This window comes from Lissotriton helveticus, chromosome 7 (genome assembly GCF_964261635.1).
Source record: "Lissotriton helveticus chromosome 7, aLisHel1.1, whole genome shotgun sequence".
Classification (NCBI taxonomy): domain Eukaryota; kingdom Metazoa; phylum Chordata; class Amphibia; order Caudata; family Salamandridae; genus Lissotriton; species Lissotriton helveticus.
Genome location: NC_136068.1, coordinates 535,115,851 through 535,143,641, shown reverse-complemented (window position 1 = coordinate 535,143,641; position 27,791 = coordinate 535,115,851). Strand labels below are relative to the sequence as shown.

At 45.5% G+C, this 27,791-nt stretch overlaps 1 protein-coding gene across 1 annotated transcript in view; it reads left to right on the top strand.

Annotated features, from left to right (window-relative positions):
• LOC144769151 (transmembrane protease serine 9-like) overlaps positions 1 to 27,791 on the top strand; it is a 1,211,004-nt gene that overhangs the window by 1,004,690 nt on the left and 178,523 nt on the right. The window contains exon 17 of the mRNA XM_078653156.1: positions 22,726 to 22,975. Coding sequence (XP_078509282.1) covers positions 22,726 to 22,975 — 250 coding nt within the window. The remainder of the gene's footprint in view (positions 1 to 22,725; positions 22,976 to 27,791) is intronic.

Here is a 27,791-nt window from a genome sequence, read left to right as displayed (position 1 = left end):
AGTGGATGAGTGCGCCTGAGTCACTCACTTTTCAGCTATTTTTGGGGGAACAGCTGCACCCGCACAGGTACCTGCTGTACCTCGAGATGGAAGCAACCTTAGCTTCTCCCACGAGGAGGTAGTTACTGCGCTAAAGTCATCGAAATGTGGGAAAGCCCCTGGCCCTGATGGGGTTCCTCTTGACATATTTAGACATAATTTGGATTTGTGGTCCCCTATCCTGACTAGGGTCTATGATGCAGTTAACGAAACAGGCCCAATCACCTCATGGAAATCCTCAATCCTCCTCCCAATTTTCAAGAAAGGGGATCGAAATGACCCAGCTTGTTATCGACCCATTTCTTTATTAGACGCAACGGGTAAGGTCGCAGGGCAGCTAGTCCTCCAAAAACTTCGTAACTGGGCAGCCGAAAACCAAATACTGTCAGACCTACAGTACGGATTTCGTGAGGGTATGGGGACGGTAGAACAAGCACTAAATTTGTCCCTACTAGCGGGTAAATATGTGGGGGCGAAGAGGGGTAAACTCCATCTGGCATACGTCAACCTGTCGGCAGCGTTCGACTGTGTGTCTCATTGCAAGTTGTGGAATATCCTCATTAAAATAGGCGTAGACCCCCCTTTAATCCGCTTCATGCAAGACCTCTACTCAGGGGCATCAGCCAAAGTCCGCTATGGCACGGGGGGGAGTTAACCAGGTCTTTTGACGTGGTGAAGGGAGTCAGACAGGGCTGCGTGCTGGCTCCCTTCCTTTTTAACCTGTACACTAACGGTCTGGAGGTGGCAATGCTAGAGGGTAGTCAGGATCTCCCCATGATTGGCCGTCGTCCTATTCCAGCTCTGCTCTATGCAGACGACGCGGTCATAATGGCGCGGACTCCCTGCCAACTACAATTGCTGGTCAACAGATACTGCCAATTCATGGAAAGCCTAGATCTAAAGGTCAATAACAAGAAAACCTTCATCATGCATGTTGGGAAAGCCACTAGTCACACAAAGGGTATATATATAAACAACACCAAGTTAGACTGCACAAAAACATACCCCTATCTGGGAATTCTGATAGATAATAAACAAAACTGGCAACCAGCTATCCAAAGCAGGAAACTGTCATTCCTTAGAACAACAACGGCCCTGTCAACGTTTGCCCGGAATCTAGGCCAGCGTCCGGCACGCGAACTGCTCCAGATTTATCATGCTAAATGCTCCTCAGTAGCTCTATATGGAGCAGGAATATGGGGTATTACTGCCACCGCATGTATTCAAAAGGTGGAAAACTGTTTTCTAAGGTATCTTTTAGCGGTCCCCAAAAGCTCCCCGATCTATGGCTGCCACGTGGAACTAGGTATGGAATATATATCTGACATCATTGCCATCCAACCGATCCTACTGTGGCAGCGTATATGGCATACAGATGAATGTAAGCTTACTCGCTCTTTGATTATCAACTGCCTTGCCCTAGAAAGATGGAAGAGCATAACATGGCTGGATTATGTTTCCAAATTTTTCACTGATCTAAATTTAGAGTCCCATTTTACCCATCCCGAAACCATCGTGGGCATATCACGAGCCACTCTGAAAAACGTATGTTTATCCCACCTGCGTGAGCTCCGAATGGCAAGAGAGATTTCTAAGCCGACTAATGTTCATCTCTTAGCAGTACAAAGCTCTTGGGGGACTCAGCCTTATTTACTGCTAACATCCATCACATATTACGACAAATTCTTGCTGACCCGGTTTCGCTTCAGTATTTTCCACTGCTAAGTGACTTTCCCCAAGACCAACGATTGGTCCGCAAATCTCTCCACCTGTCCTTGTGATGGGCAGTCAGAGCAAACGCTTCTCCATGTAATGTTCTTCTGCAGTCTCTATGACCACCCACGGAGAAATTGGATTTTACCATTAGTAAAATACATGGGATTTCGCCAATGCCGTCTGGCGCTCCAAGCCTTACAATGTTTGGACACAGAATTTTCAATTGTCCCTATACTCATGCATTAAATTCCGAAAAGATTATGATTAATTCTATATTTAAAGTATTGTTTACACTACTGTGTATTAAGTTTTCAGAAATCATATTGTGTTTAGTATCCTTTCTCTTTTGTGTTTCAAGGATAGATTTCTTTTTTAAAGTATTAATTTAGTCCCTATTATACTTTGTTTTATCTGCACTAATCTTAGGAATTTGTTGTCTTTTAAAAAAAAAAAAAAATGGTTTTTATTCTGTACAATTGCTTTGATTCGTTTGTACTTTTATGGATAAGTTCCCTTATCCGAATAAAAAATAATAAAAATAAAAAAAATAGTACATGGTCTCTGCCATTTAGTTGGTGGCCAGGTGAATATTAAAATTTCTTTGATGTTTGCTATGCTGCTGGCTAATTAGTACATGATCTCTGCTATCTAGTCGGCGGCCCTGTAAATAGTGAGGCTTCTTTGCTGTTTGAATAGCCGCCAACCACATAGTACATGATACCTGCTATGTAGTTGGTTTCATGGTAAACAGTGAAGTTTCTTACCTATTTGCATGCCCGCTAGCCAAATAGTATACAGTCTGTGCTATCTAGTCAAATGCCAGGTAAATACTGAAGTATCTGACAGAGACTTCTAGTTGCAGATTCCTTACTTGAATTTCTTCAGGTGTCAGGCTGGATTCAGAAGATTTTTTGTGAGCAGTACCCCTGCTTGCTGATAGGCGGCGTCAATCGGGTCTGCGTGCATTGACAATGTTATCGACACCAGAAGTGATGTGCATGGCACCTATTTAGGCGTCAGTTCGGGGAGCTGATGTCAGTTCTTTTCCTTCCTTGCATGTTGCCCTGAACTAAAAAAGAGCTACCACTCTATCACTTCAGGACTGGGTTTTTCTGACATTTTGTCTAGAGTTTTTGTGTTTTTCACCCTGGTGTGATTAGAATATATCATCCAGAAACACAGGTTTTAAGCCCTGCAGAGCCTGTCCGATGTCCATGACAAACTTACACCTTGTTTGGCTGTGGTATCTTTAGCACGACCACGACACAAATTCGTGCTCCGATTGCCAGGTAATGAACACGAAAGCTTTGAGGGAGAAGTCCCTCAAGTTCATTGTAGCCCGGCATGCGACTCCACAAAAATTGAGGTCCTGGTTGAGGAAATGGTCCCGTCTGCAGTCAACATCATCTGACTCCAAGTCCTTGGGACATTCAGGTAAGAGGCACACGAAGAAGTTTAAGAAGTCGAAGTGGTCTTCTACTTCTACTAGTCCATCGACCAACGCAACGAGGAAGCATCTGCACTCGAGGCCTGGTTCATCAGAGCCTGCAAAACTCAAAGAGTTTTATTATGCCATGCATCCCATATTTGGGTGGCCTGACCCTATTGGCATGCCGTCGGGCCCTGCTGGCTCGAAAGGGGCCCCAATGGTTCTGCCCCGGTAACTCTCACCCTGGCTCCGGTGAGCCTCAGGGGATCTATTCTTGGATCTTGACCGATGCTGGTAGTACCATCTCAACCAGCGCCGGTCCCGATGACGATCCTCCAGGCGCTTGCCAGAGGCACCATCCCTATTGTGATCTCAGATTCGGACACAGAGCCAGATGGGCATTTCCCAACATTGGTAGGACCTTTGCTTCCTAGATCAGGGCCTGAGCCATACCCCCATGGGCAAGGACTTGGGGAGGAATGGGAGGGGTTGCTGGACCCTGAAGAATAATGGCCATGTGAAGAGAACTTTAATATGGACAGGTCTGAGGAACTGGATGACGCCAGTGGATTGGATACTTTTTCAGATACTGGTATGCTTTCTCCCACTACCATGGGTACAGAGGAGTGTACCTCATTTGCAGTAGTGGTGCAGATAGCGGCTGAGGTCCTTGATATTCAGTTGCCCTTGGAAGCAGTCAAGAACATCTTGATGGAGGTGCTGCAACCAGGAGTCTCCTCATCTGACCCCTTACTCCTGTTCCATGATCCCTTCACTGACTTCCTGTTAGGGACCGGATCCAAACCCACGATCACCCGCGATCCACCACCCTCCCCGAGGGTCTCAAACTTCTTCACCCACCGCCTTACCCAGGAGCGCTTGGTGGTTCAAGTCTCAACTTCTCAGGGCACACTCACTACCCCTTCCCCGGACAGGGAATCCAAGAAGCTCGACTCTTGGGGAAGGAAATATTTTGCCTTTTAGTCTTAAACAACAGGAGTGCAATCCATAAACCACATTGAGATTAGGGTAAGTACGTGCAGTAAATGTTAGACATTGGGGTCTCTAGTTGGCAGTGACTGTCCAATGTACAAGTAGGGACCCTTCTTCCTAAGTCAGAGTAATGGGGCTACACCCTTTGATAACCCCTGCTCAACCCTGTGGTAACGTAGCACGAGCAGCTAGGCTTATCTCAGAGGCAGTTTGTAAAGCATTTATGATCATACACAGTAACAGAGTGAAGGACAGTATGAAGGGACACCACACAAGTAGTTATAAAAAATAAGTATCTTTATATATAGACTTAACACAAGACCAATAACGGTAAAAAGCCACAATACTGGAAAATGGGGGTACTCTTAAAAAGCTGTAAAAAGAGTTCAAAGAGTTCAAATGAGGGTTCAGTTCAAAGCAGGGGTCTCTTACAAAGTACCGGGATTTCATTGCAAAACAAGCAAAATTTCGCAAACGGGCTGTAGCGATGATTTTCCCCATGTGAGGCCGGCGATGCGTTGAATCCTTGCCGCAAGGGAGGATGATGCACTGGCCTGGTTGCGGGTACGACCGTGTTGCGATGAAAGAAAATGGCGAGAGTGCGACGATCCGGGTGCGATGCGATGAAAATGGCGGACGCACAGCGCCCGCTCTGCGATGTCGTGATGCGATGATCTTGATGCAATGATCCGGGGTTAGCAAGTACTCAACAGCCCGCAAACGTGCGATGCGACAATCTCTGGGGTTAGCGAGCACTTTGTGGCCTGCAAGCATACAATGTGATGACCTTTGGTTTGTGAGCGCTCTGCGGCAGCAGCGCTGTGATTTTCCTTACGCTCTTCAGCTGCGGCTGCTCGCAAACGGGCGTTAGCGACGATTTCAGCACTCTCTTCTCTGGAGTAGAACTAGAGGCCCTGGAACTCACAGGGGCCTCACCTGCAGATAGAAATCCTCGCTTGGAGGAATCAGGAGGCTGGTGGGGGAGTCAGATGTGCCTGTGACTCCAGCAGGAAGCTAACTCTCTTGTAGCCCTTGGGTGATTGCTTTAGCAAAATAAAAGTTCTCTCAAAGTCCTTTTCCCTCTTCTTCCAAATCCAAGGGGAACTACTGCAGGCCAATCCAAGAGATAGCACACAAGCACAAGGACAGTCCTCTCCTGCAGATTCCTTCAGTGAAAAGGACAGAGGTTCTTCTTGACATACAGTAGCAATACCAAAATTAGGGGTTTGGGCACAGATATTTATACCCCAAAAGTCTTTGTTTTGAAAAGTCACTAGTCACTGAACCCAGCCAAAACCAGTCCTGCGCAGGCCTGGGGCACTTTGTTTACCAGGCTGCATTCTTCCTTTCAGGAAGATGGGGTCTGCCATCAGACGCACAGTAGGAGGTGGAGCCAGCATTCACCTTGCCATGCACAGCCCTATTCAGGCCAATGCACGTAACAGCAGAGCACACTGGAAGGCTTAGGCAAGAAAATACCCACTTTCTGGGTGGTATTTTCAAACACAGAATGTTAAATCCAACTTCACTAAAAGATGTATTTTATCATTCTGAGTTCAGGCATACTAAACTCGAATTTCTACCATGTTCCCTGAGTCAGTTAGGGCTATAAGATGTAATAGCCAATCTGCACATTCTAGCCTATGGAGAACAGGTAGCCTTGCAGTAGTGAAAAACGAAATGGGGTGTGATTCACTACTAGGAAATGCTACACATATCAAGCCATGTCCTACCTTGTACACACAATGCACCCTACCATAGGGGTGACTTATATGATGCAAAGGGAACGTTCGAGGGCTGGGAATTGTGGGCACTTCACAGCCAAGATGCCAGTTCTGGACTGTACACAGACACTGCAGTGGTAGGTCTGAGATACACTTTACAAGCTGCTTTTGTGGGTGGCGCAAACCAGCACTGCAGGCCCACCTGCAGCATTTGGGTTACCAGCCCTGGGCACACAACGGCCACACTACTAGGGATGAACAGGTAAACCAAATAAGCCAATCTGGGATATACCAATTCACAGTCATATTTACACAGGGAGTGTTTGAGCTGTGGCACTGAATGGCAGTGGCACAGCGCCCAGAGCATCTAATGCTAGCAAAAACAGATGAGACAACAGCGAAAAATGGAAGGGAGATCCACGCCAATGGTGCCAGGTCTAACAGTAAACAAAAGTATCTCAACTGGTATAGTTAAGGAGGACGGTTATGCTTGCAAGTACAATACTTTACACGAAAGGAGAGGCCAGGAGACTCTAGGTTGATTTTTTTGAAAGTGCATTAAGCATCATGTATTTAAGAAAAAATTGACATGAATAAACATACAGTTATATCAGCACTGTAATCAAGAAATGTGTGTACAACCCGAATTGGACTTGGTGGTTGTCAGTGTAGATGACACAATAAGTGGCGACGCAAGTGACATTGGTGGTCAGCGGACGAGAACGGCGCAATGTGCTAATGTGAGCAATTATATACAGTGAATAGGGTGGTCCCAAACATAAATTAAATACATGGGGAAATAATTGGTAATGTTTCTGTGAAACCACCGAGGTTGTGCCTTTAGTTGCGCTGGAGGGTCGACGGCGTTTCGATCCAGTTATTGTGGATCATCATCAGGACAGGGTTGTACAATTTGTTATGGTGCTGTATAGGAAAAAGGGAAGGGAGTTAAGAGGGAAAGGGAATGGATCAATAGAGGTGGTTAGGGAGCCAAAGCCTGGAGTGGGGAATGGTAGGTGACAGGGAGGTTCTGGGAGCTTGCGCGTGGGAAAGGGGGGCGCGGGTATGACCGTGTGATGGCTGGGGTTGGGAATAACTTTAAAAATGGTTTGTCAATAAGGGGAGGGAGAGGGGAAGGGCTGCAGAGGAGCGGCCCGCAGGTGGAAGAGTCTGAAGCTACCATGACTGGTGTGAGATAAAAGGGGTACCACTGCAAGCAGAGCGGTGGACACCTGGCAAGCAAGGCAAGGGTTGCTTTGGGAGGTGCGGTAAAACAGCCAGAAATGGAGTCGTGATCCAGGGCTCAGCAAGAAGGAATCTGCAGGGGAACGCGCTAGAGTGGGCAGCGATGGAAGAGCGTCCAGGACCTTAGTTACCTGGTCAAGACCGGAAAGCAGTTTCCCGGCGGGGCAAGGGTGGCGTGATAATCTTCTGATGGTATCCTATTTAAATGTGGAAAAGGGGGCGGTTAGAGGCAGAGTGGTGTGGTGCCATGCAAGGAAGTCAAGTACCTTTCAGGGCTTACCTAGTTGGCAGAGTGAGGCAGCATAGAAAGTTGCACCGCCACAGTTGAACGCGATGTGTGGGAGAATAAGTACGGGGAAACCGCTATGTTCATGTGCAGAATATCCGCCAGTCTAATGGATCTAGGATCTTGTCCTGCCCGGAAGCGGAAAAATCAGGCGATTAGAGACAAGCGGGGTGGGGGTCAAGCGGACCAATACGTGGATCTCAGCGGGCTTACCCAAAGGGGTTTGAAGCAGAAATGAAGGTTGCACCGCCACAGCCGTGTGCTGAGTGTAGAGGAGTCAATCCAAGGGGAGACCACCACGTTCATGTGCGGTTAGTCAGTGAAGCCAGTGGGAAGTATTTGTATGAACACTTCCGGTGGGGGAGCGTCACGGCCGAGCGAGGCCCTGGTTGGATGGGGGGCTGTGACGCGAGGGAGGTGGGGAGGGGGGGTTTGTAGGGAAAGAAAAACTGCAGCGTGAAATGAATCCGTGACATATCCTGGAGTAGACAGATAGGGCGAAGGAAGCACTGGATCCAATATGTATTAGTCATCGGTGCAAAGTGAACGGAGAAATTAAACCACCAGGCATGCAAATGAAGGTGAAAATAGTGACATCATATACAGTTGTCTTATAAAGAACAGCAGTGAGAACAATTACCGCTGGGGAAGAACAGTGCGATAAGCATAATTAACAAACAAATTGTAAACGGAAATTTGGGCAAATGGTGTGTGGACCGCGAACCCGGTTCGCCCCAGGTTGTCTCCTACCACCATCTAACTACAGCGAATCTCCTGCACTTGCTTCTAACACTAAATATTGACTTCTTGGTGGCAATTACATCTGACCGTTGAGTGACTAAGATGCAGGCCTTATCTTTCTAAGCCCCCTTACCTCTCAGTCTATCCTGACAAAGTGGTACTTCACACAAGGGCCTCCTTTTTGCTGAAAGTGGTCACCCCATTAATGTAGGCAAATTGATCAACCTTTTTACCTTCTCCACTTCTCCACATCCCTCTAAAAAAGAGGAGCGACTCCATTGTCTGGACCTAAAAAAAGCAGTGATGTTCTACCTTGGCCACAACTGAGAGTTCCGGGAGGGTGACCAACTCTTCATGTAGTATTGTGGTTCAAAGAAAGGTTGGGTGGTTCAGAAGAGAGCTATCTCTCGTTGGGTCGTGCTATGCAACAAAATCTGCTGTGCATTGGCCGAGAAACAACCTCCTGAAGGCATGCAAGCTCATTCCACCAGAACTAAAGCTGCGACCACTGTGTTAGCATGCAAAGTTCTGTCCTGGATATCTGTCAGGCAGCAACGCGGGCTTTTCTGCCCATATTCACCAAACATTACTGTCTTGACAGTCAGGCCTGTAAGTATGGGTACTTTGCTCATTCGGTCTTGCAAAACTTCCTTGTCTGAGTTTGGTCTGCAGACCCACCACTGGGAAAGGCAATGCTTGTGAGGTGTACTCTCTTTGGAGGTCAGCAGAGGTTGTTATGGCACAAGCAATACTGGAGAAATAAGCATCGGGTATTCTATTGGTGGTATTTTGCAACACATAGAGAAAACGCAGCAGCGCCGGATAGGGCTGCCCGACCCGAAAAGTCAGGGGAAGAGAGCACCAGTGTTAGACGTCAGCTCGAAAGCGCGCCAGGGGCCCAAGTAGGTTTTCTTCATAAAAGCGAGCTGAGTCTGTAGTTATAAAAATACCTACAATTGGAAACCCGTTGATGCTATAGTGATATTGTATTCCCATGGCATATGAGCTGGAGGGCCCTGCAACAAAAATACTTGTGATTTAAACCAGTTAATTGTGTATCCTGAGAGGTTGCTAAATATTCGATGTGGAGAATACAGTGGGGGAAGAGGTCGGAGAGGCCATGTATAACATAATATCGTCCGCGTATAATGAGAAGCAACGAAATAAGCCTGTACTCCTTGCAGTCATTGGCTGGCTTGCCCTGTTTGTGGATGACCACAATCGAGGCTAGTCGGATAAATCCGGCATCATTCGTGTTTCATAGCTTTCTAAATACATTTGACGAAGGTGGGGCGTCAGTTTGGAAGCCATTAGTTTGAAGAACTCAATCGAGAGCCCGCTTGGTCCCATAGCCTTGGCCGACTTGATATTTCTGATGGCTAGTTGAATTTCCTCCTCTGTGGGTTCACCCTCAAGGGAATCTCTGTCTTCTATTGACAGACAGGGTACCCTAATAGTCAAGAGGAGTTCTCCTGCTGCATTAGGCAAGACTGTCACGGTAGAGCTATAAACTGAGTCGAAATAGGTAGCCATTGTCTCTGCAATCTGCTGAGGGTCAGTGATTTCTTCCCCTTCATGCCCCAACAATTAATGCACTCACCTTGACGCTTGCTCCCTTTTTTCCAGCCAGGCTAGAAGCTTACCCGTTCTCTTCATGTGTTCATAAATTGTATGCAAGTCGATTTCTGCTTAACCTTAGACGCTTCTGTCAGAAGCTGCTAGTAGACTATTGTTTTGACTGCTAGCAATCGCTGCACTTCATGTTCAGAGAACTGCGCCAGTTCCATTTCCCCCCTCAGGATCTCCTCCTAGAGTTGGTCAATTTGTTTAGTGAGTTCTTTTTTATGACCCACCATTAGGGAAGGGCCCTCTCCTTGATCACTGCCCGAATGCACACAATAATAATATGAAATTTATAATGCGCTCAGCTTACCCAGGGGCGTCCCGGCGCAACAGACCAGAAGGGGAAACTCAGCTAATCACTACTGTGGAAACAAGTGGGTCTTAAGGAGTTTCCTAAATGGTAGGATCTTGGGCTCTGAGCGAATCCTGAGGGGCAGAGAGTTCCAAAGAGACGCCACCTGTACCGAGAAACGCCTGCCCCCAGAACGAGCTTTTCTTACTCTCGCTGACTGCAAAAGGTGTTTTTGGTCCGAGCGCAGCAGACGTGGAGGTTTATAGGGACGGGCCATATTAGCAAGGATAGGGGGGCCTTTGCCATGTAAAATCTTATGGGCTGTACATAGCGCCTTAAATTTCACCCGCTCCTTCACGGGGAGCCAGTGAAGCGCTCTGAGGGCAGGAGCAGCAGACTGCCGTCTGGGAACATCCATAAGGATTCTCGCAGCTGCGTTTTGCACCTGTTGGAGGGTTTTGAAGGTCGCTTCGGGGGCACCAAGAAACAGCGCATTCCCATAATCGAGCCTCGATAGAATTAGGCCACGTATCAACAGCTTCCTTGCTGGATCAGGAAGCAAAGGTAGCACCTTTCGGGCTGATTTCAGTAAGCCAAAGCAAACTCCTGCGGTCTTCCTGGCATGAGTCCTAAAGGACAGATCTTCTTCCAACCATACTCCCAAGGACTTGATCTCCTTCTTGGGGGATGGTGGGTCGCCAAGAGACCGAGGCCAATAGGTTGCAATGATGGAGGGACTGGGATTGCCCAGGAGCATCAGCTCGGTTTTACCTCCATTGAGCTTTAAGGCAGAGATAGACATCCAACGATAAACATTGGCGAGGCAATCGTGTAAAACCTCGGGTTGTTCCGCCAGCTGAGTGAGGCCAACCACCAGCTGAGTATCATCAGCGTAACTGATGATCTTCACCCCCGAGGGGGCGACCACTCTTTCAAGTTGAGTCATGTATATATTAAATAGAGTAGGGCTCAACGATGAGCCCTGCGGGACTCCACATTGCAGAGGGATTAGGGCAGATTGCTCTGACCCTTCCCAGACTTGGTAGAAACGGTCAGAGAGAAAGGATCCCAACCAATTCAGGGCCGTCCCTGAGACACCTACCTCTGACAGACGTTGGAGGAGCACTTGATGACTCACAGTGTCAAAGGCAGCACTCAAGTCCAGGAGGATCACTGCCACTGACCCTCCTGTATCCAGAGTGCTCCTTGCCTCCTCCACTACTGCCAGCAAGGCAGTGTCTGTTCCATGGCCGGGACGGAAACCGGTCTGGGAGTCTCCTAGCAGGTGGTTAGACTCAAGATGGTGGGAGAGCTGACGGTTAACCAGCTTCTCTGCAATTTTCGAAAATCCAGGCAGAAGTGAAATTGGCCTAAAGTTGGACAAGTTGGATGAGTCCATTCCTGGCTTTTTTAATAAGGCCTTCACCACAGCCTTTTTCCATCTCTGGGGCACTATACCCTGCGTGAGTGAAAGGTTCAAGAGGTCAGTCAGAGGAGTTGACAAGGTGTTAGCCACGAGTTTGAGATGTTTTATGGGGACTGGGTCACTCGGGGAGCCACTCTTCATCTCTAACAGGACTTTTATGACCTCCTCTTCCGAGAAAGGGCCAAAGGATGCTAGCTCAATCAGTCGACTTGTAGGGCTAGTAACCGGTTCATCGATTTGAGGGATAGTAGGTAAGGAGGATAATATTTTCTCTATTTTAGAGTGGAAGAAGCTGGCCAGTTCCTCACATTTTCCTTTGGGATTATCATGCAACACTGGAGGGACCGGGGCTTTCAGAAGTTCCTTGAAGATTTTAAAAGATTCTCCTGAAGAATTGCTAATTGCTTCAGCCCAAATAGGATTTGGGCTGAAGTGACTGAGCCAAAATTTTCTTTAAAATATAGTTTGATATCCTTAATTAACTCCTCTCTGATGTGTGGTGTTTTAAGCGTCCATGGATTTATGGTCAGGGTAGTTCGTCTAGTTGGCGGCCCGCTGTTATTTTGACAAGAATAGGTGAGTGATCTGAATTTCCCCACGCCAGGCAGCAGGCCTCGCTAAATTCGGAGAGATCTTGAATGTGTGTGAACATGTAGTCTATCCGTGACTGGCTATTGCAGGCCCCAGAATGGAATGTGATTTGTGTGGTAGTGGGTTGAGTTGTTTCCAAATGTCTGCCAGGCCAAGAGCCAAAAATGCAGCAAATTTTGATCCAGAAGGGGGGTCTCTACGGAGGGGTGGACGGTCTAATGCGCTATCTAGTGTGAAGTTAAAATCCCCCCCAATTACCAACGTGCCGAGTGCGAAGTCAAGGATACGCTTGCTAAGATCTTGCAGTGTGGAATGTTGCATCGCGGAGGGAACATAAACTGAAAGTACATTAATTGTTCTGCTTTCCCAGGAACCTGACACAGCAGCAAATCTGCCCTGACCATCGGTCCAGGTTTTCTTAACTAAATAGGGACAGTTTTTCCAGAGGACCACCCCTGCCCCACAGGAGCCTGACGTGAACCCAGCATGTGCGATCAGCTGATAACCCCATCTACCCAGTGCCTTACAAGTGTTACCGATCAGGTGGGTTTCTTGCAAAAAGGCCAGGTCTTTTGCCTGTCTCTTAAGGTATTGAAGGACTATTCCTTGCTTGAGTTTTTCCCCCATCCCATTCACATTCCATGTTAGGAACTTAAGTTCTGTATGTGACCCCATTAGTGCAGAGATATCTATGAATCGAGTGCGTCAGCATCAGAGTTATAGGTGATTGCGTGTACTTCAACAGCACCCCGTTACGAGAGTAGTGTGTCAGATGTGGACTTATACTAATGTGGCATTGCTGTGTGAAACTAAAACTACAAGCTAAACTATCCCCCCTTCACATACTGCCCTCCATCACCCTCCCTGCCTCCCTGCATGGAGGAGTCTAGTAACCCGCTTTCCCAACCTTGCAGATTGCTCGTCGCCCACCCAACCCTGAACTGGGAAAAGGTAGGCCTGACCTGCTCCACCCATCCTGTCCCATGGAAACATATATATTAAATTACACTACATAAAGTATACTCATCGCAGTCCCAGAAAGCGAGTTCTTAGATCTTAACTGTAGTCCAATTCCATCCCTAACCGTTGCTGGGTCTCAGCGAACGTCGACATCATGACTGGTCCATGTCAAATATCCAGCCCGGCCCTCCCGCCCTGGGTTGTTACAGCCCCATTAAGCCGATCAACGAATGTCCAATGAATGAGTCTGATTAAACCCCTCCCATTTGCTTGAGGGTGTCGTCACGCTATAGAACTCTTCCCTTTCACGGATGAGTCCCCACCCTGGTCTGTAGTGCTAGCTCTCATCGCTGTTTATGCTCAGATCTTCCATTCTCTCCAACCTTATGCGATCAGTCGAGCCAACCCATTGCCGCCGCAGGATCTGTGAAGAACCAGCTCCTGCCCTCTGCCTCCACACGTAGCTTTGCAGGAAACAGCATGGCGTATTTAATTTCTCGTTCCCTGAGCGCCCTTTTCACCTCCAAAAAGGAATGTCTCTGTTTTTTTACTTTGGCAGTGAAATCGGGGAAGAAGGTAATCGTTCTGTTCTCGAACTTGAAAGGGGCACACAGTGAGCTGCTTGAAGTATATGATCTTGATCACAAAAGTTGAATACTCTCACCAGTAGGGGACGAGGGGGCGCGCCCGGCTTGGGTCTACCCCCTGGTACACTGTGAGCCCACTCAATAGAGAAATAGTTGGATAGATGTTTTGGCTATAGGTGTTTGATCACCAAGTCCTCCACAAAAAGGTCTGCCGCCGGTCCCTCGGCTCTCTATGGTATCCCTAGGATGCGGAGGTTATCATGCCGAGACCTCTCTTCATAGTCATCAAGTTGTGTCACTAGGAGTAAGGTCTTTTGCAGTAGTTCTGTGACTATTTTTCCGTAATGTGGAAACATCAGTGACGAGTTCCTGAGTAACATCCTCTACCTCTTTCACACGGGTGTCCATCTTGCGTAGGTCTGCTCAGAGGAGGGTGATGTCCGTTGCCACTGAGTCAATTCGGCCCTCGAGTGAAATGCAAACTCCCTGTATGGCAGCCAATATGTCTTGGAGCGAAGGTGGTTCTTGTTCTCCCTCCTTCTGTTGGGCTTTTTGGTCTGGGCCCGTGGTTGATTGTCCCGCCTCCTGTGTCTTAAGTGAGGCAAATTTGTCGATCAGCGGCTGGTGGACTGTTCGACCCCCCCTTGGCTGTAACCATCTTGTGATTTTAGCCGCTGGAACTACGACTGGAAGGTACTCACAGACGCATACCGTAGTAGGTACTAAGTGACCTGTCGGGTTTCCCCCCTTTGCCCCACCACAGCCGCTGGTTGGGAGACTCTTGGGGGTTTTAACTGCTTGTTCGGTGTGTTCCGATTATCCTATAAGGTTGCTGGTGAATGCAACTAGTGCTTGAAGCTTGGTTTTGCATGTAGAATCTTTAAACGGGCAAAACACAGAAGAAGTTCCCAGAGGAATTTTTTCACTTCTCTTGAATTTATTTTTGTGTATACCCAATTCAATTAAATAGCAGAGGAAGTTTTTCCACTTTCCACTTGTGGATTCATTTTGTGTACCCGATTCAATGAAATATCCTGACTATCCTGCTAATGCTTCAGATATGTTCATGGTAGCACACTTGGGAGTATAATTACTATAAAAACGCACAGATGCACCGTATTTACAAGAATAGGGCACACCTGTGTGTTTTCCCTTGCATTGGCACTAAAAAAAGCTGCCTAGCGCCAACACAGACACCCTTGTACCATTGTGCCAGGGTGTTTGCATTGCAGTGATGACTGTTTATGTGTTCTGGGCCAATACGACTCCTCAGGATTGAAGCGATGCTCAAATGGTATCCACCTCTCAACCGCCCTAAATCTGCATTTATACAATAAGCAGACTTATAGATGGTTAAGCGAGGGAAGTTGTGAATATTAAGGAAGGAAAGGATGGGGACAGCGGGGAGGGAGATCTGTCAGAAGACACAAAACAGAAAGGATAATTAGCGTCACTCTTTAATCCTTTCCTTTCTATATTCTTACACTATTCTAATCACTAACCTGTAAGGAAAAATACAGTAATCAGGTATGCAGAAGAAGTGTACATAGTATCTTTTCTGGTCATGAATCTGAAACAACAACAAAATACGTAAGGACCCTATATAAGATTCTTAGCCCATATCCTCACTGATGGAGAAACCCATATACCTTTCATGCCGAAAGAAACCTCTTTATCCATACACATCCCTGCATATAAGAAAAGAAAACAACAGGCAATTGTTAAAACAATTGCTTATAGCAATAGCACCTTTTTGTTGACCGTAGCCACAAGGAACATGAAACTTCACTTGAATATCAGTTTGTACATAACCATGTGATTTGTCTCACTGATTTAAGAAGAGAAATCCTTTATCTTCTTTCTCCTCCAAAAAAACCTCTAATACTTTAATTCCATTTCGTAAGACATTGTGCACCATGCCAGATTAGAGGTAAACATTTTCTTCACCCACACATCAGAAATAATAATCAAGCTTATTTCAAATTTAGCAGTAATGGCCATCAGTCAATACCATAACCTGCCCCCGCGATTCTCTCCCTCGCAAGAACTTCACAAACCAGCCGGTCTAGCAAAGCCCGATAACGAAGGGAAAGAAAGCATCTAAAAGAATCTAAAGTACATTTCCATGTGTTCCTTTAACTAGAACACGGATGCATCGAAATGTCTGGCATCTATTTTGCTGTTCACAAAAGCAGTCTCGGAATTTCCAAAGATACACAAAAGTATATTCCAGACTGCTAGACTTGGATCGCAGAGTTAACAGTCCGACCGCTTGTAGTACAAGCTATTATGCCCAATCCTGGCGCACACAACAGAAGACTGGATTCCAGCAGATGCCGACTTAAGGAAATGAAATATAACGGTATCCTTGGTGTAACTTCACCCTTACCGCACCAGGAACTCTGTCTTACTGCTCGGGAACCGCAGGGCAAGAATAATCGGCAGCGTTCTGCTCGACTCCACCGACAATATGTGTTTCCGCCCATGTGACCCGGATACAATACGATCACGTCGTGCGCGGCGCACATCGTACTGGGAAATGTAGTCTGCAGCCAGTACTTCGCCGTCTGTGCCCCGTAATGCCTCAATGCCCCCTAACATTATGTGCAGGAAGGAAAGTGTTCATTTCTGCACATAAACAATGAATAATGGTGATTTGCTACTTCTATGTGTGCTGCATTCTGCAGCATACATAGAAGTAGCAAATCACCAATAATTAATAATTGTTTTAGTGCTGGAAGGGACACCTTCCTGCACATAAACAATAATTAATGGTGCTTCGCTCCTTTTATGTGTGATACAGAATGCAGCACACATAGAAAGAGAAAACAAGGAGAAGAGATTAAAATGTTTCCCCTCATTGTGCCAATGTAACACCTGCTATCCAGTGGCTTTCGTTTTTGCCACTGCCTTAGATTTACAGGTCCCTAATTCTGGGGCAGCATCAAAAAACAACGGGTGTTGCAGTGGAATGCCCACAGCAACACCCAGTGCATGCCCCTCCCACGCAGAAAACTGCATGAAAGGGTAATATATTTATAAAGCAGCGTTAAGCCACTTAAAGTGGCTTAACGCCCCTTCGTAAACATGGTGCCGAGCATTGCGTCACTGCAACATCAGAAAAAAGTTGTGTTCCCTTTGTAAATATGTCCTTTAATGTTTATTAATTTAGTATGTTGGTTTTATTCATTGTTATAGAGTTCTATTGCCCTAGAGCTACTTCTGACATTTTACAGCCCCCTAGCTTGCTGAGTTCTAACAAATTGTGAAACACATTTTTTATTGTAAGGTTCGCATCAGGTTCTGCATTTCATCCCTGTAGAGCACAACATCTTACTTCTCATCATATCCGGTTCATATCAGATCCAGTACCTTACTTTTTTGAAGCACTGCACTTTACACCTTCTTATATCACCTTACAATTTAGGGTTTTCTTGGCCTGATTGCTTATTTTGGAAACGCCATCAGGCATATCCAAATCCCTTTATTTAGCCTAAGAAATTCTGGGCTAAAATTGTTGTATAGTTTAAAAAAAATGTATCCTGAAGTTTGATTCACGATATTCATGTCCATGGCAAAATGCACTTGCATTTTATATTGGTATGCATACTGAGGCTCTTTTGCTATATTGTGTTATATTTGACTATCATTTTAAATGATGGTGCTGGCACTTTAATGAACTTGATTGTCTAAATAAAGTATTTTATATATGAAAATCTGAATTGGAAGATATAACCAGACAGTTAACTCAAAATCAAAATACTTTATTTGATTCAGACCTCAACTGAGGTCAACAAATACAATTACATAAAATAGAAGATGTTATTAAACACGATTAAAAAAATAACTCTTTATAAGACAAGGAAAGTAATTATAGTTTGTGGTCCGCACAAACAACATACAATAGTTAAAACTATTAGATGTGTGCACTTTTTCTTTAAAATAACTTTAAGAAACACTTAAAAAACTTAAACAAGCTGTAGAGAACAAATTCATTAGGGGCAGACTTACACACCGTGATTAGTACTTAAGCTAAAATAGTGTTGTGTCTTAAACCGATTGGCTTTATAAATCGACTCTGAGCCTTTACCAATATCAGATTAGTACAAATTAATAATACGTGGTAGAGATCTTGTGATCCGCTGTTGCACAAGTCACATTTGCCTAGAGAATTATTTGGGGCATCCCATCTGGAGGAATACGTTTTTAAAGGGAGCATACCCAATCGCAAAAGAAGGATACATCGCTTTACACTGTGCTCTTACTGAAAGTGTAGATAATTTTCTGAGGTTTTAAATACTATGATATACAAAAAAGTTTTGTAATGCTTTAATTGGATACAATATTCTTTGTCCATTTCATAGCTTATTCTCGGCGTCATATGTTTTAAAAAGAGCTTTAGGTGCGCTGGAGACCAGGCCTGCAGAAGTTCAAAAGTGCATTGTGACACCTCAAGGGCTTTTACAAGGTTCCTATTGAAGGTGTACTGAAACGCTTTGTTCCTTGAAGTCTCCCATTTTAATATATGTCTTAATGTGCTTGGAATTGCATGAAAAAGATTAAAGGACCACCTTATAATATTGGAGACGACTAGAGCAAATATGCTCGTTAGAAAGAGCTCAAGGCGTAAAGCGAGTATGGTGACTGATTGGGATACTTTTAACAGATTCCGAAGGATAATCCCTTCCTTTACTTTTATAGATTGATATGTTTTAATTTGCGTATGTTCCATGGTGTAAGATAAATTCGATGGGATTTTCATGCTATAAACCTCCAGCAAGGATTTAAAATGTCTATTGCCCATTGAGCGATAAAATCTCTGTAGTGCCCTGACATGAGAGTCTGCCCTTCACCCTGGATGTTGGAGATGGCGAGTGTCTTGTAAATTATGCATAAAGATAGGGCCCAAGTAGACATATTCTTTCGCTGTCTCAATTGGGTTACCGCCCAATGACCATGTGAAAGGTAAAAATTCCCTTCTTCCACTAAAAGGTAACATTTTAGTTTTAGATATGTTTGGGACCAAGAAATTTTCTTTGCATATTGGTTTAATTCATTTAGGTTTCTTTGCAAGCCAAATGGTGTACGATCAAATATTACAATATCATCTGCATACATTAAGCAATAGATATTGGGTTGTGCTAATTGTGGAGGGGAGTTCCTAATTAGGGAATGCGCCCCAGTAGGTCACTTATGTAAATGGAAAATATTGTAAGAAAGTGGAGGTGAGGGGGAGCTCGTCCTCCGAGCTCTCCAAGGTGATGTCAAATATCGGGGAGGCAGAGTTATCCCCCCTGTTCTTATCCTTATCCTTGGCCGCCTGACGTGCAGCTTTCTTTGCCAAGGCTTGTCGTGTTTTAACTTTAAGACAGGCGGCTACATCAGCTTTGCTGTGTTTACCAACCATATTTCAATCTTTCTGTGGTTTACGCATTGCTCCCCCTCAATCGCTCTGTACTGTACTGAGGAAAAGGCTGTTATTACCGTGAGTTCACAGCGTGTTCCCCGCATAGATTCTTGGCAGCCTTAGATATAGCGCCAAGTTCGCAAAAACGCCAGCTAGATGCCTGCCGCCGTTACCGCCATTGCTGGAAGGGGGCGACATCACGGGTCCCTGTGGCTACACGGAGGCGTGGAACTCCGTAGCCATCCAGTATAATTTCAATCCTACTGTGGTTTGCCCTTTTTTTTTCTCCCCTTTCTCCTTTGTTGTAGAGCCTATTAAGTCTATTAAAAAGCTCCTTGTTTTTCTTCCCCCATGTATCCTTGCTCTTCTCAATTTGCTCTATGTTACAATGTTACAATTGAGCTCTCAAATACTCTCGCTCAAGCCCGTGCTTCCAACCAAAAATCCAGCTCAGTCTCTCCTCAACTTCTCACCTCCTTTGCCACCTCTTAGGTTCCGAGTCCGGGGTTCAGTTTTTTCCCCACCGCAGCATGTTTCAGTCTCCAAGCATCTCCATTGCCAACATGAAAAACTGCCGCCGGGGTGGGGGAAATGGGCCTGTATCAAATCGTCCCCGAGAGGGCGTACTCCCCAAGCCGGTCACACCGACCGCGCCTCCCAGCTGCCTCGCCGAGTCGGTCACACCTACCGCGCGTGAGAATCTCTCAAAATCCTGAGAGACTCAGAATCCTCTCAGCTGCCTCACTGCTATCACCAAGCTGCCAAAGGTTGCTATTTCGCTTTGAAGGTCGCTGTATTTTTCGCAGGAATCTCTGCATCAGCTCCTCCAAGGACTACACATTGCATTCACCAGCCAGGTACGTGCCACCATTACGGGGGTGGGATCGTGGGGCACCTGTGGCTACACAGAGGCATGGTACTCCGTAGCCATCCGAGCACCTAGAGCTCTAAAAATTCACCTCTATCCTGAGTGCAAGGGGATAATTACTGTAAGAAGATCTGTGGGGATCCCTAAACACTCTAGTTTTTTTCCATAATGTCGGTCTGTCCACGCTATCAAAAGCGGTTGAAAAATCGATAAAAGCACAGTATAATATTTGTGAATTTAACATAACATATTTATCAAGAACAGTCTGAAGAATGGTGATGTTATCTAAGGATGAGTGTTTTGGGCGGAAGCCAGCCTGTGTCATGGGAATCACATCATTCGAGAATGCCCAGTCTTTTACACGCTCAAAAATGCAAGCTGCAAAGATCTATCAGGTGGCATCAAGGAGGGCTATATGTCTATAGTTGGATGGATTTGATCTTGAGCCTTTTTTTTGGAGAGGTACCTCCATGTTCCGCCATCAAGATGTTGATATTTTCCCAGACTCAAAACAGTGTTGGAAGAGTGGGGCTAAAAATTTACTCCAATTCAGTATTTGTTTGTAGGACTTTTATTGGAATATTGTTCTGGCTCAAAGCTGAAGATGGTCAAGCTGAGTTTATGAAAGCGGAGATCTGTAGGGCCGAGATGTTTGACAAGTCCTGTTCAAATTGGCTCTTCTGGACGGAACTCTGGCCGGGAGGAACCTGGTGGTGGGAATTAGATTTTTAAAGTCTGAGGATGTGCTTTTCCCACTCAGATGATGATACTGGTGTTGGTTGAGCAGTTTTCCTTATCCCCATTTGTGCGGCAATTATATTCCAGACTGTCTTATTGTTTCTGTGTTTTACTGTGATTTGGATGTCAACCCAGATTCTATCTCTTTGCTCTTGCTTGTCTTTCTCTTTTTTACGTTGGTGGAGTTTTTTCAGCATTCTTATTTCTCCTTGTCTTGCAGCACAGAAAGATCGAAATAGTATTCTGGTCAGGTTATTTAAATGTCGAGAAAGATGATCTGTTTGTTTTCCGTTTTGATGGATTTTGCCGTGTTGTATTTGCCTGTAGGGAAAATAGTACGGAATGTATTGTGTCTTCGTATCTGGAGATGGGGTCACCTACTACTTTGGTAGAGGCTGGCAGAGGAAGAGAGATTGTGGAGTTTATTGTATTGATTACTTTGGAGTTCCAGTGAATCCTTCCTGTTTTTTGGTGTATAACTGCCCGGTCTTCTAAGGTGTGTAAGGACCATGGCGATGTGGACTGCGTGAAAATATCAATTCCTAATGTTAAATATGCATGATCAATTTTGTGTGTGTACTGAATGAATAATAATTGGACTTTCATGAACAAATCTAAACTGCAGATTAGATCATCTAGAATAGAAGGATTAAAGGAGCCCAATTGAGTATATGCAGTCGGTATATCTCCCTTTATCCTCATGTTTAATATAACACCATTGATTGCCCCGATGAGTGACAGAAGCAGTTTCCCTCGTTTACCTTCTCTTATCTTATCAGGGAAAACAGGGGTTGGAATTGAACATGCTATTTCTTGAGGAGACCTCCCCCTAACATTTAGCTTCTATATTTGAAGTGCAGCAAATGTGACAAGATAAGCATAGAATTTAAAGGCATCTTAATTTATTACCTGACTTTTGGCGGCCCACCAGTGAGTCACGACCCACAGTTTGGGAAGCACTGACTTATTGGGATGAGACAACTAGTAGTGACTTCTCGTTTGCAATCTCTTCCCTTAGAGGGTTGTTGCATTATACCCCTTCCTTCAGGAATTTCTCACGAATAGAACTCTTGTGTCTCAGTGCCAGGAAGTAGGCCAGTTGTAATCCTTCCCAGTAAAGAACTTTTGTTAGGACAGAGGGCCATTGTATCAAGACTGGGCGATAAAATTATCGCCACTTTATCGGCAGGAAACTGCTGCTAAAGTGGCGATAATGGGCTTGATAATATGCCCTTGTGCATTCCCATAGAAGCCCAGGTTAGACATCTAACCTGGGCTTCTATGGGAAATCTCTAGGGCATATTATCAAGCCCATGATCGCCACTTTAGGGTCAGTTTCCTGTCGATAAAGTGGCGATAATTTTATCGCCCAGTCTTGATAATATGCCCCTCGGTACTGATGTGACTCGTGAGGAGAAAAAACTCCAGCCGGTCATGACTCCTTATGGAGCACCAAACACGTGGCATGGCTTTTACCGGACCATCATTGACCTTTGTCCCAAGGAGGAAATAGTGTGAGGACTCCATGGCGCACTTTACAGCCAGGCAGTTTTTCTCTGTGGTGGTGCATAATAAATCATGGGACAACAATATCCCACTGAGGTGCAATGTATGAATTTCTTTGTTGGAGCAAAAGTGGAAATATTACATAGTATTATGTTAATTTGCATGTTTTAATTACACTTCTATGTACTAGATTAATGGGTCTCGATCTCCATCCACACCCTTAAACTGTCCTGTTAATATATTGGCTTTGTTATGTAGTGATAGCTGGATCAGAATTATAAAAACTCTACACTTTGGTAACAATTTATGGTGCAATTAGCTGTACGTGGAGTCTATTGTTCTTTTCATGTGAACTTTCTAAGTGTCCTGATTGCCTTTTAAGTTATGGGACGGCCAAAGGAGCTGAATGGAATTTGCCAGTATTTTCACATGTTCTAAAAAGTACCTCTAGTACAATGAGCTTGTTGTTGGCAATTTACAATGATCCACTCTAGATTAGGGCATACTAATTAATGACCATTTAAGAAAATGTAATGTTTTTGTTTGCATTGTAGGGTGACTCTGGAGGGCCTATGGTGTGCAAGTTCGGAAGCACGTGGCTCCTGGCGGGAATCGTGAGCTGGGGCGAAGGCTGTGCCCGGCCTAACTATCCCGGTGTGTACACCCGCGTGAGTGTCTACGAGGACTGGATCAGGCAACACGTACCTGAAGTTGGCTCAGTAGTGATAAACGGCTCATCCCAGCCAACCAACAGCACCGTGCCACCCCTGCAGACGACCGCCCAAAACATTTCCCAGCCGAGAGGTAAGTCTGCAATATAATGGTGAATGTGTCCTTCTGTAACGAAACTGGTGCTCATGTAAAGCGCTCTTATACCCGATGTCTCGGTCTAGTTTGCGCTATATAAAACTCAAAAAAATATTTTTTTAACTTATGGCCACTCCTGGGGCAGAGCTTTTTGTTGAAATGTCACTTAACACCTTTGAATGCAGTGAGTGGGCGAGGGACATCGCTTGCACAGCGCACACTACAGAAGAGACCACCTTTAGGTCCTTTGGGTAGATCACAGTGTAGACTTGGTGCTCACACTGTGAGTGATAGCGCACTGAGGCCTTGTGTCCGCCATACTAGTGTAAGCCTCCTCCTCCACCTACCTTGCACCTCAGCACTTCAAGTAAAAAGAGGGAAGTTTAGACTCCATCTTCTCAATCTTCGACCACTCTGGAATGATCACTCAGAGGAAAGTCAATTGCATTCCAAATGGTGCATTCGTTTTGGAGGATTTGTGAAATGCTAACGAGCAGGTTCATACTTGATGAAGTGAAGACAATGAAATATTTTGAGAGCAAAAGAGAGAACAGCGTGATTGCTTTATGTAATAGCTCAACAGTTAACACTTTGTGCTACAGCATTAAACAGCTACGAGTTGTTAATTACCACAGGTTCACTAAACTGAAAAACAATCAGATACAAAAGACATTGTTCCTTAGAATGTGGTTGCATGAAGTAACAGGAATTGGCAAGTGAATAGGCTTGGCTTTAACTGGAATGGCCTCTTCAATGATTGAGAAGTTTGTGTTTTTATGTAGTGGTAGTGTAGTATCAGTGGTCTAGAGTATGAATGGATGGATTGGTCACTTTCAGTTATAAGACAGGCTCAGTGTCTTTGAAAATGCTTGTTATTATATTGGCAGCTCCAAAATGCCATCCAATTAGCAAGGACATGAGTGTGCTCCCTGGGGCAGCTAGAACTATCCCATGTCTCTCACCCACAGAGGAATGCCCCATGGTGCTAGTTGCTGTAAGCAGGGTGGATGCCTCCTTCATTATGCCACTGCACCCTTAAGGGAAAGAAGCTTTTAAGCAATCTTGATGAGGACTTGGCAGCCAGGATTAACATAGGCAGCATGCTTAATGGCGGGGGGAGGAGTCGGAGGTGGGGAGTTCACCCTGTCTGCAGCGATGTCATGAACTTTAAAGTGTTCTACTGTCTGTAGATTGTAAAGCCAAGTGAAGCTCCAGAGTTAGGGTTTCCTCTGTCTCCAGAAGCAATCAAGAGCCTTGAGTGAGTGATTGAGGAATGATGGTGGACCGGTGTGGTGGGCAGAGTTCAGGCAGCTGCTCTGGAGGTAGAAGAGGGGGTTCTAGGTTGTGGCTCTTGTCCTTCTTCTGCATGTTCTATGAACAAGGCCGCTGTACCGCCACTCTGCTACAGCGAGACCTTCTGCAATGTGGTCCCTCTCTGCCTTTGTTCTGTAAACTCCTGCTCACAAATTCAGAGACAACATGTTTCTGCCTAATATGTGCCCCTCACCTACTCAATGCCTTAAGACCCTCACGGGTGAGTAGACACGCTTTATTAGGAACCTGCTTGATTGATTGGCCAGCTGTGGTTATTAATTGGTTATCTACCAGTGACAAGAAGCTTTATACAGACACCATATGTACGAAGACTTACTATGAATGGCGATCATGGGGAAGCGTTCATTCAATACATGTGGACGAAAGACCTCAAATAGGAATAGGCTGTATTCTTTACTCATGTGCAGCAGGGCTGAGGAGAAGATAGTTAAAATTCTTCATCTGTGGATGGTAGGGCTGATGAGGTGGCAGACAGACCTCTTCGTCTGAGGGCTAAGGAGGGGGCAGCTAGAGATGGTCACCTGTGGATGGAAGGGGCAGCCAGAACTCTTCACTAATATACAGAGTGGCTGAGGAAGGGGAAGCCAGAGCTTTTTGCCTGTGGAATGAAGAGCTGAGGAGGGGCCAGCTAGAACTTTTCACCTGTGGATTGCAGGGCTTAGGAGGCAGCAGCCTGGACTCTTCACCCATACACAGAAGAGAGGAGGAAGGGGCAGCAAGAACTCTTCCCCTGTGGATGGAAAGGCTGAGGAGGTGGTGTCCAGAACTCTTTGCCTGGGAATGGAAGGGTCAAGGAGCGGAGCAGCCAGAACTCCTAATGTGTGGATGGAATGGCTGAGGAAGGAATTGGAGGTGTAGTAGGGTGCTATGGGCCCTAATGCAAAGAAGGGAAATAGCCGTCTCTACTAAGTAACAGCTATAATTGGAGAGCAGTGGGCCCCTCAGAACTCTGGGTCCTGGTGCTACTTCACCTGCTACACTATTGATAGCTATTCCCCTGAAAGGAAGATCTGGAATTCGCACTCTATGAAAACAAGAAGAGGCCTGATGTAGAGGCAGTCAGGATTTGTCTCGAACAGAATGAAGATTTCTCATGTATGGCAGGTAAAGGGGCCTAGGGGTGGACATTAAAGTAGTGCAGCAAGATGTTACAACATTTTAGAAAGTTACTGTGCTCAAACTCACACCTGCTCATTGCCAGAATACCCTCCAAAGGGATAGTGGCCTCCACAAATCTGCATAACACAGCATCACATAAAAATATTGTAACACTTTTTATTTAAACTAGAAAACAGAAGCTAGCTGTTTTAAAGTAGAGGGCAGGATGTATTCTGCTGCTGAAAACTGCCAGACCAGAAAAGTGCTGACTTTTGTGGGAAACCTGCACTTTCACACCCAAATACCTGCAAGTAAACACAGAGGGACATACGTGGAGGCATGCTTGGAGACCCATATGTTTGCACCAACACACATTGTAGAAGGAGAAGTACCACCAAGTGCTGTCTGCAAATGCACTCACTAGTGGGAGTGCAAACCAAGAAGACTGTGAAGGGAGCCCTGGTGAATCTGCACAGGAGGGCTCACTGCTGAATATGCTGGCGTAGAGCAACCATAGGGGCACTAGCAAGGCTGCACGCCACGTGCTGCTATGAGCCAAGTGAGACTGGTGACCCAGTGCTGCCATAGAAGCAGTTGTGAGACAGTGGTTGAATGCTGCCATAGGAGCTCTCGCGAGACTGCTGGCTGAGTCCTGCTATATGAGCTGTTGTAAGACTGTCTGTTGACCGAGAGCTGCCATGGCATCTCTAAGGGGATTACTAACCAGTGGCTTTCTCCATGTGCTTTGGTGAGACTGCTGGCTGAGGGAGGTCTTAGGAGCACAGAGGAGACTGTGCAGCAGAGTCTCTCTGTACTTGAGCACTCACTGTGGAACTACTGATCAAGTGCAGTCATAGGAGCTCTTCTGAGTGCTGCTCAGACTCCTGGCCATGTGCTGCTATCTGTGAAATGAACAATTGATGGACAAAATGATGAACAGTGTCAAACATTCACCCCCAGTAGTGAAATCGAGGCCTGAATCCATTGTTTGTTTGCTCCCTATGACATTCCAGTTTAGACCCAGCCATATGCAAATCAGTCTTGACCCTGCTCGCCATGGGAACAGTCCAGCCCAAACTGCCAGGCCAGGTCCTCCCTGGACTGGAAACAAGCATCCTGGGGTGATACCCCAAAAACGGTCTCAGATAGATAAGAAGGCTTGTCTCTTATGCTGTCGGATAGCATAGTGGGGTTTCATTGATTCCTGGGGTGCCCAAACCTTTTGGGGCACTACATACTCCTACTATTACTGTATGTGTGACTTATCTATCCGTCACAATACGTTCCTATGAACTGCACAAATGTATGATGTGTGACTTGCCCTGAATACCTTGAGAAAGCCAAGTCCGACCATAATGCCTTTATGCTGATGTGCACTTTGGATATTGCAAGGCCCTGCATCCCAAACTGGAAGCTAAACATTGCTGCCCTGGACAACCCAGTCAGTTTCAGTTTCAGTTTCAAAGAACTTTATTCGGTTAAAAACAAATAACCATAAAAGTAACAAGCATATAAAACAGGTTACAATAATTGCAGCTCTTAAAGTTAGCTCAGTAAGGAGGAGCAAAAAGACAGATATTTGAACGGAAAAGGAAATAGCCATTTAACAAATTTCTGTTAGCATATGTTTCCGTGATTTAAAAACACTCTTTAGAAATTTTAAAACCACAGATACGGATAAAATCGTATCCATTCTCTGGAGCTCTAAAAAGGCAGGGCGACATCTGGTAAAATTCATTTCTTTTAAAAAAGGGACTATGATTTCTCTGCGTAGGGCACTATAGAGTCTGCAGAAGAAAAGGATATGGATATCTGATTGTTGTGAAGTGAAATCGCACGGGCAGAGGGGCAGAGTACGTGTCCATGAGTTCATTCTAGGAAAAGACACCAATCTAAAAAATATACAAAATCTAAAACGAGTTAAAAGAAAACGATCATAGTTTGTCATAGGCAGGGATAGATATGGCTGTACAGACTTAATCTCACATAAAATCAGAAAGTGTGACTGTACTGAGTGTTTTAGAGATTCAGCTCTCCTCCTCTTATCTTCAAGGTGAGCCAAGCAGAGGGCCTTCAGTGAGCTCCTTGGGATGCTGTCCATTGTAGATGGATCCGAATAGTAAGAATAGCACCCAATCTCAGTCAAAAAACACTTAACATAGCCCAGCCATTGTGATCTCTCCACATGATCCAGGTTGAGGGTGTCCTGTAATAGAGCCCGGTTCATAACACATTCATTTGTAGTCCATACCCTGTGCCACAACAGGATGGGTTGAATTTTAATAATGTCAGTTATGTGTGGCAGGGCAAGTTCAGCGTGACAATTAAAAGTGGCAACACACTGTGGAACAGCAAGGACTTCCCTCAAGAATTTGTTTTC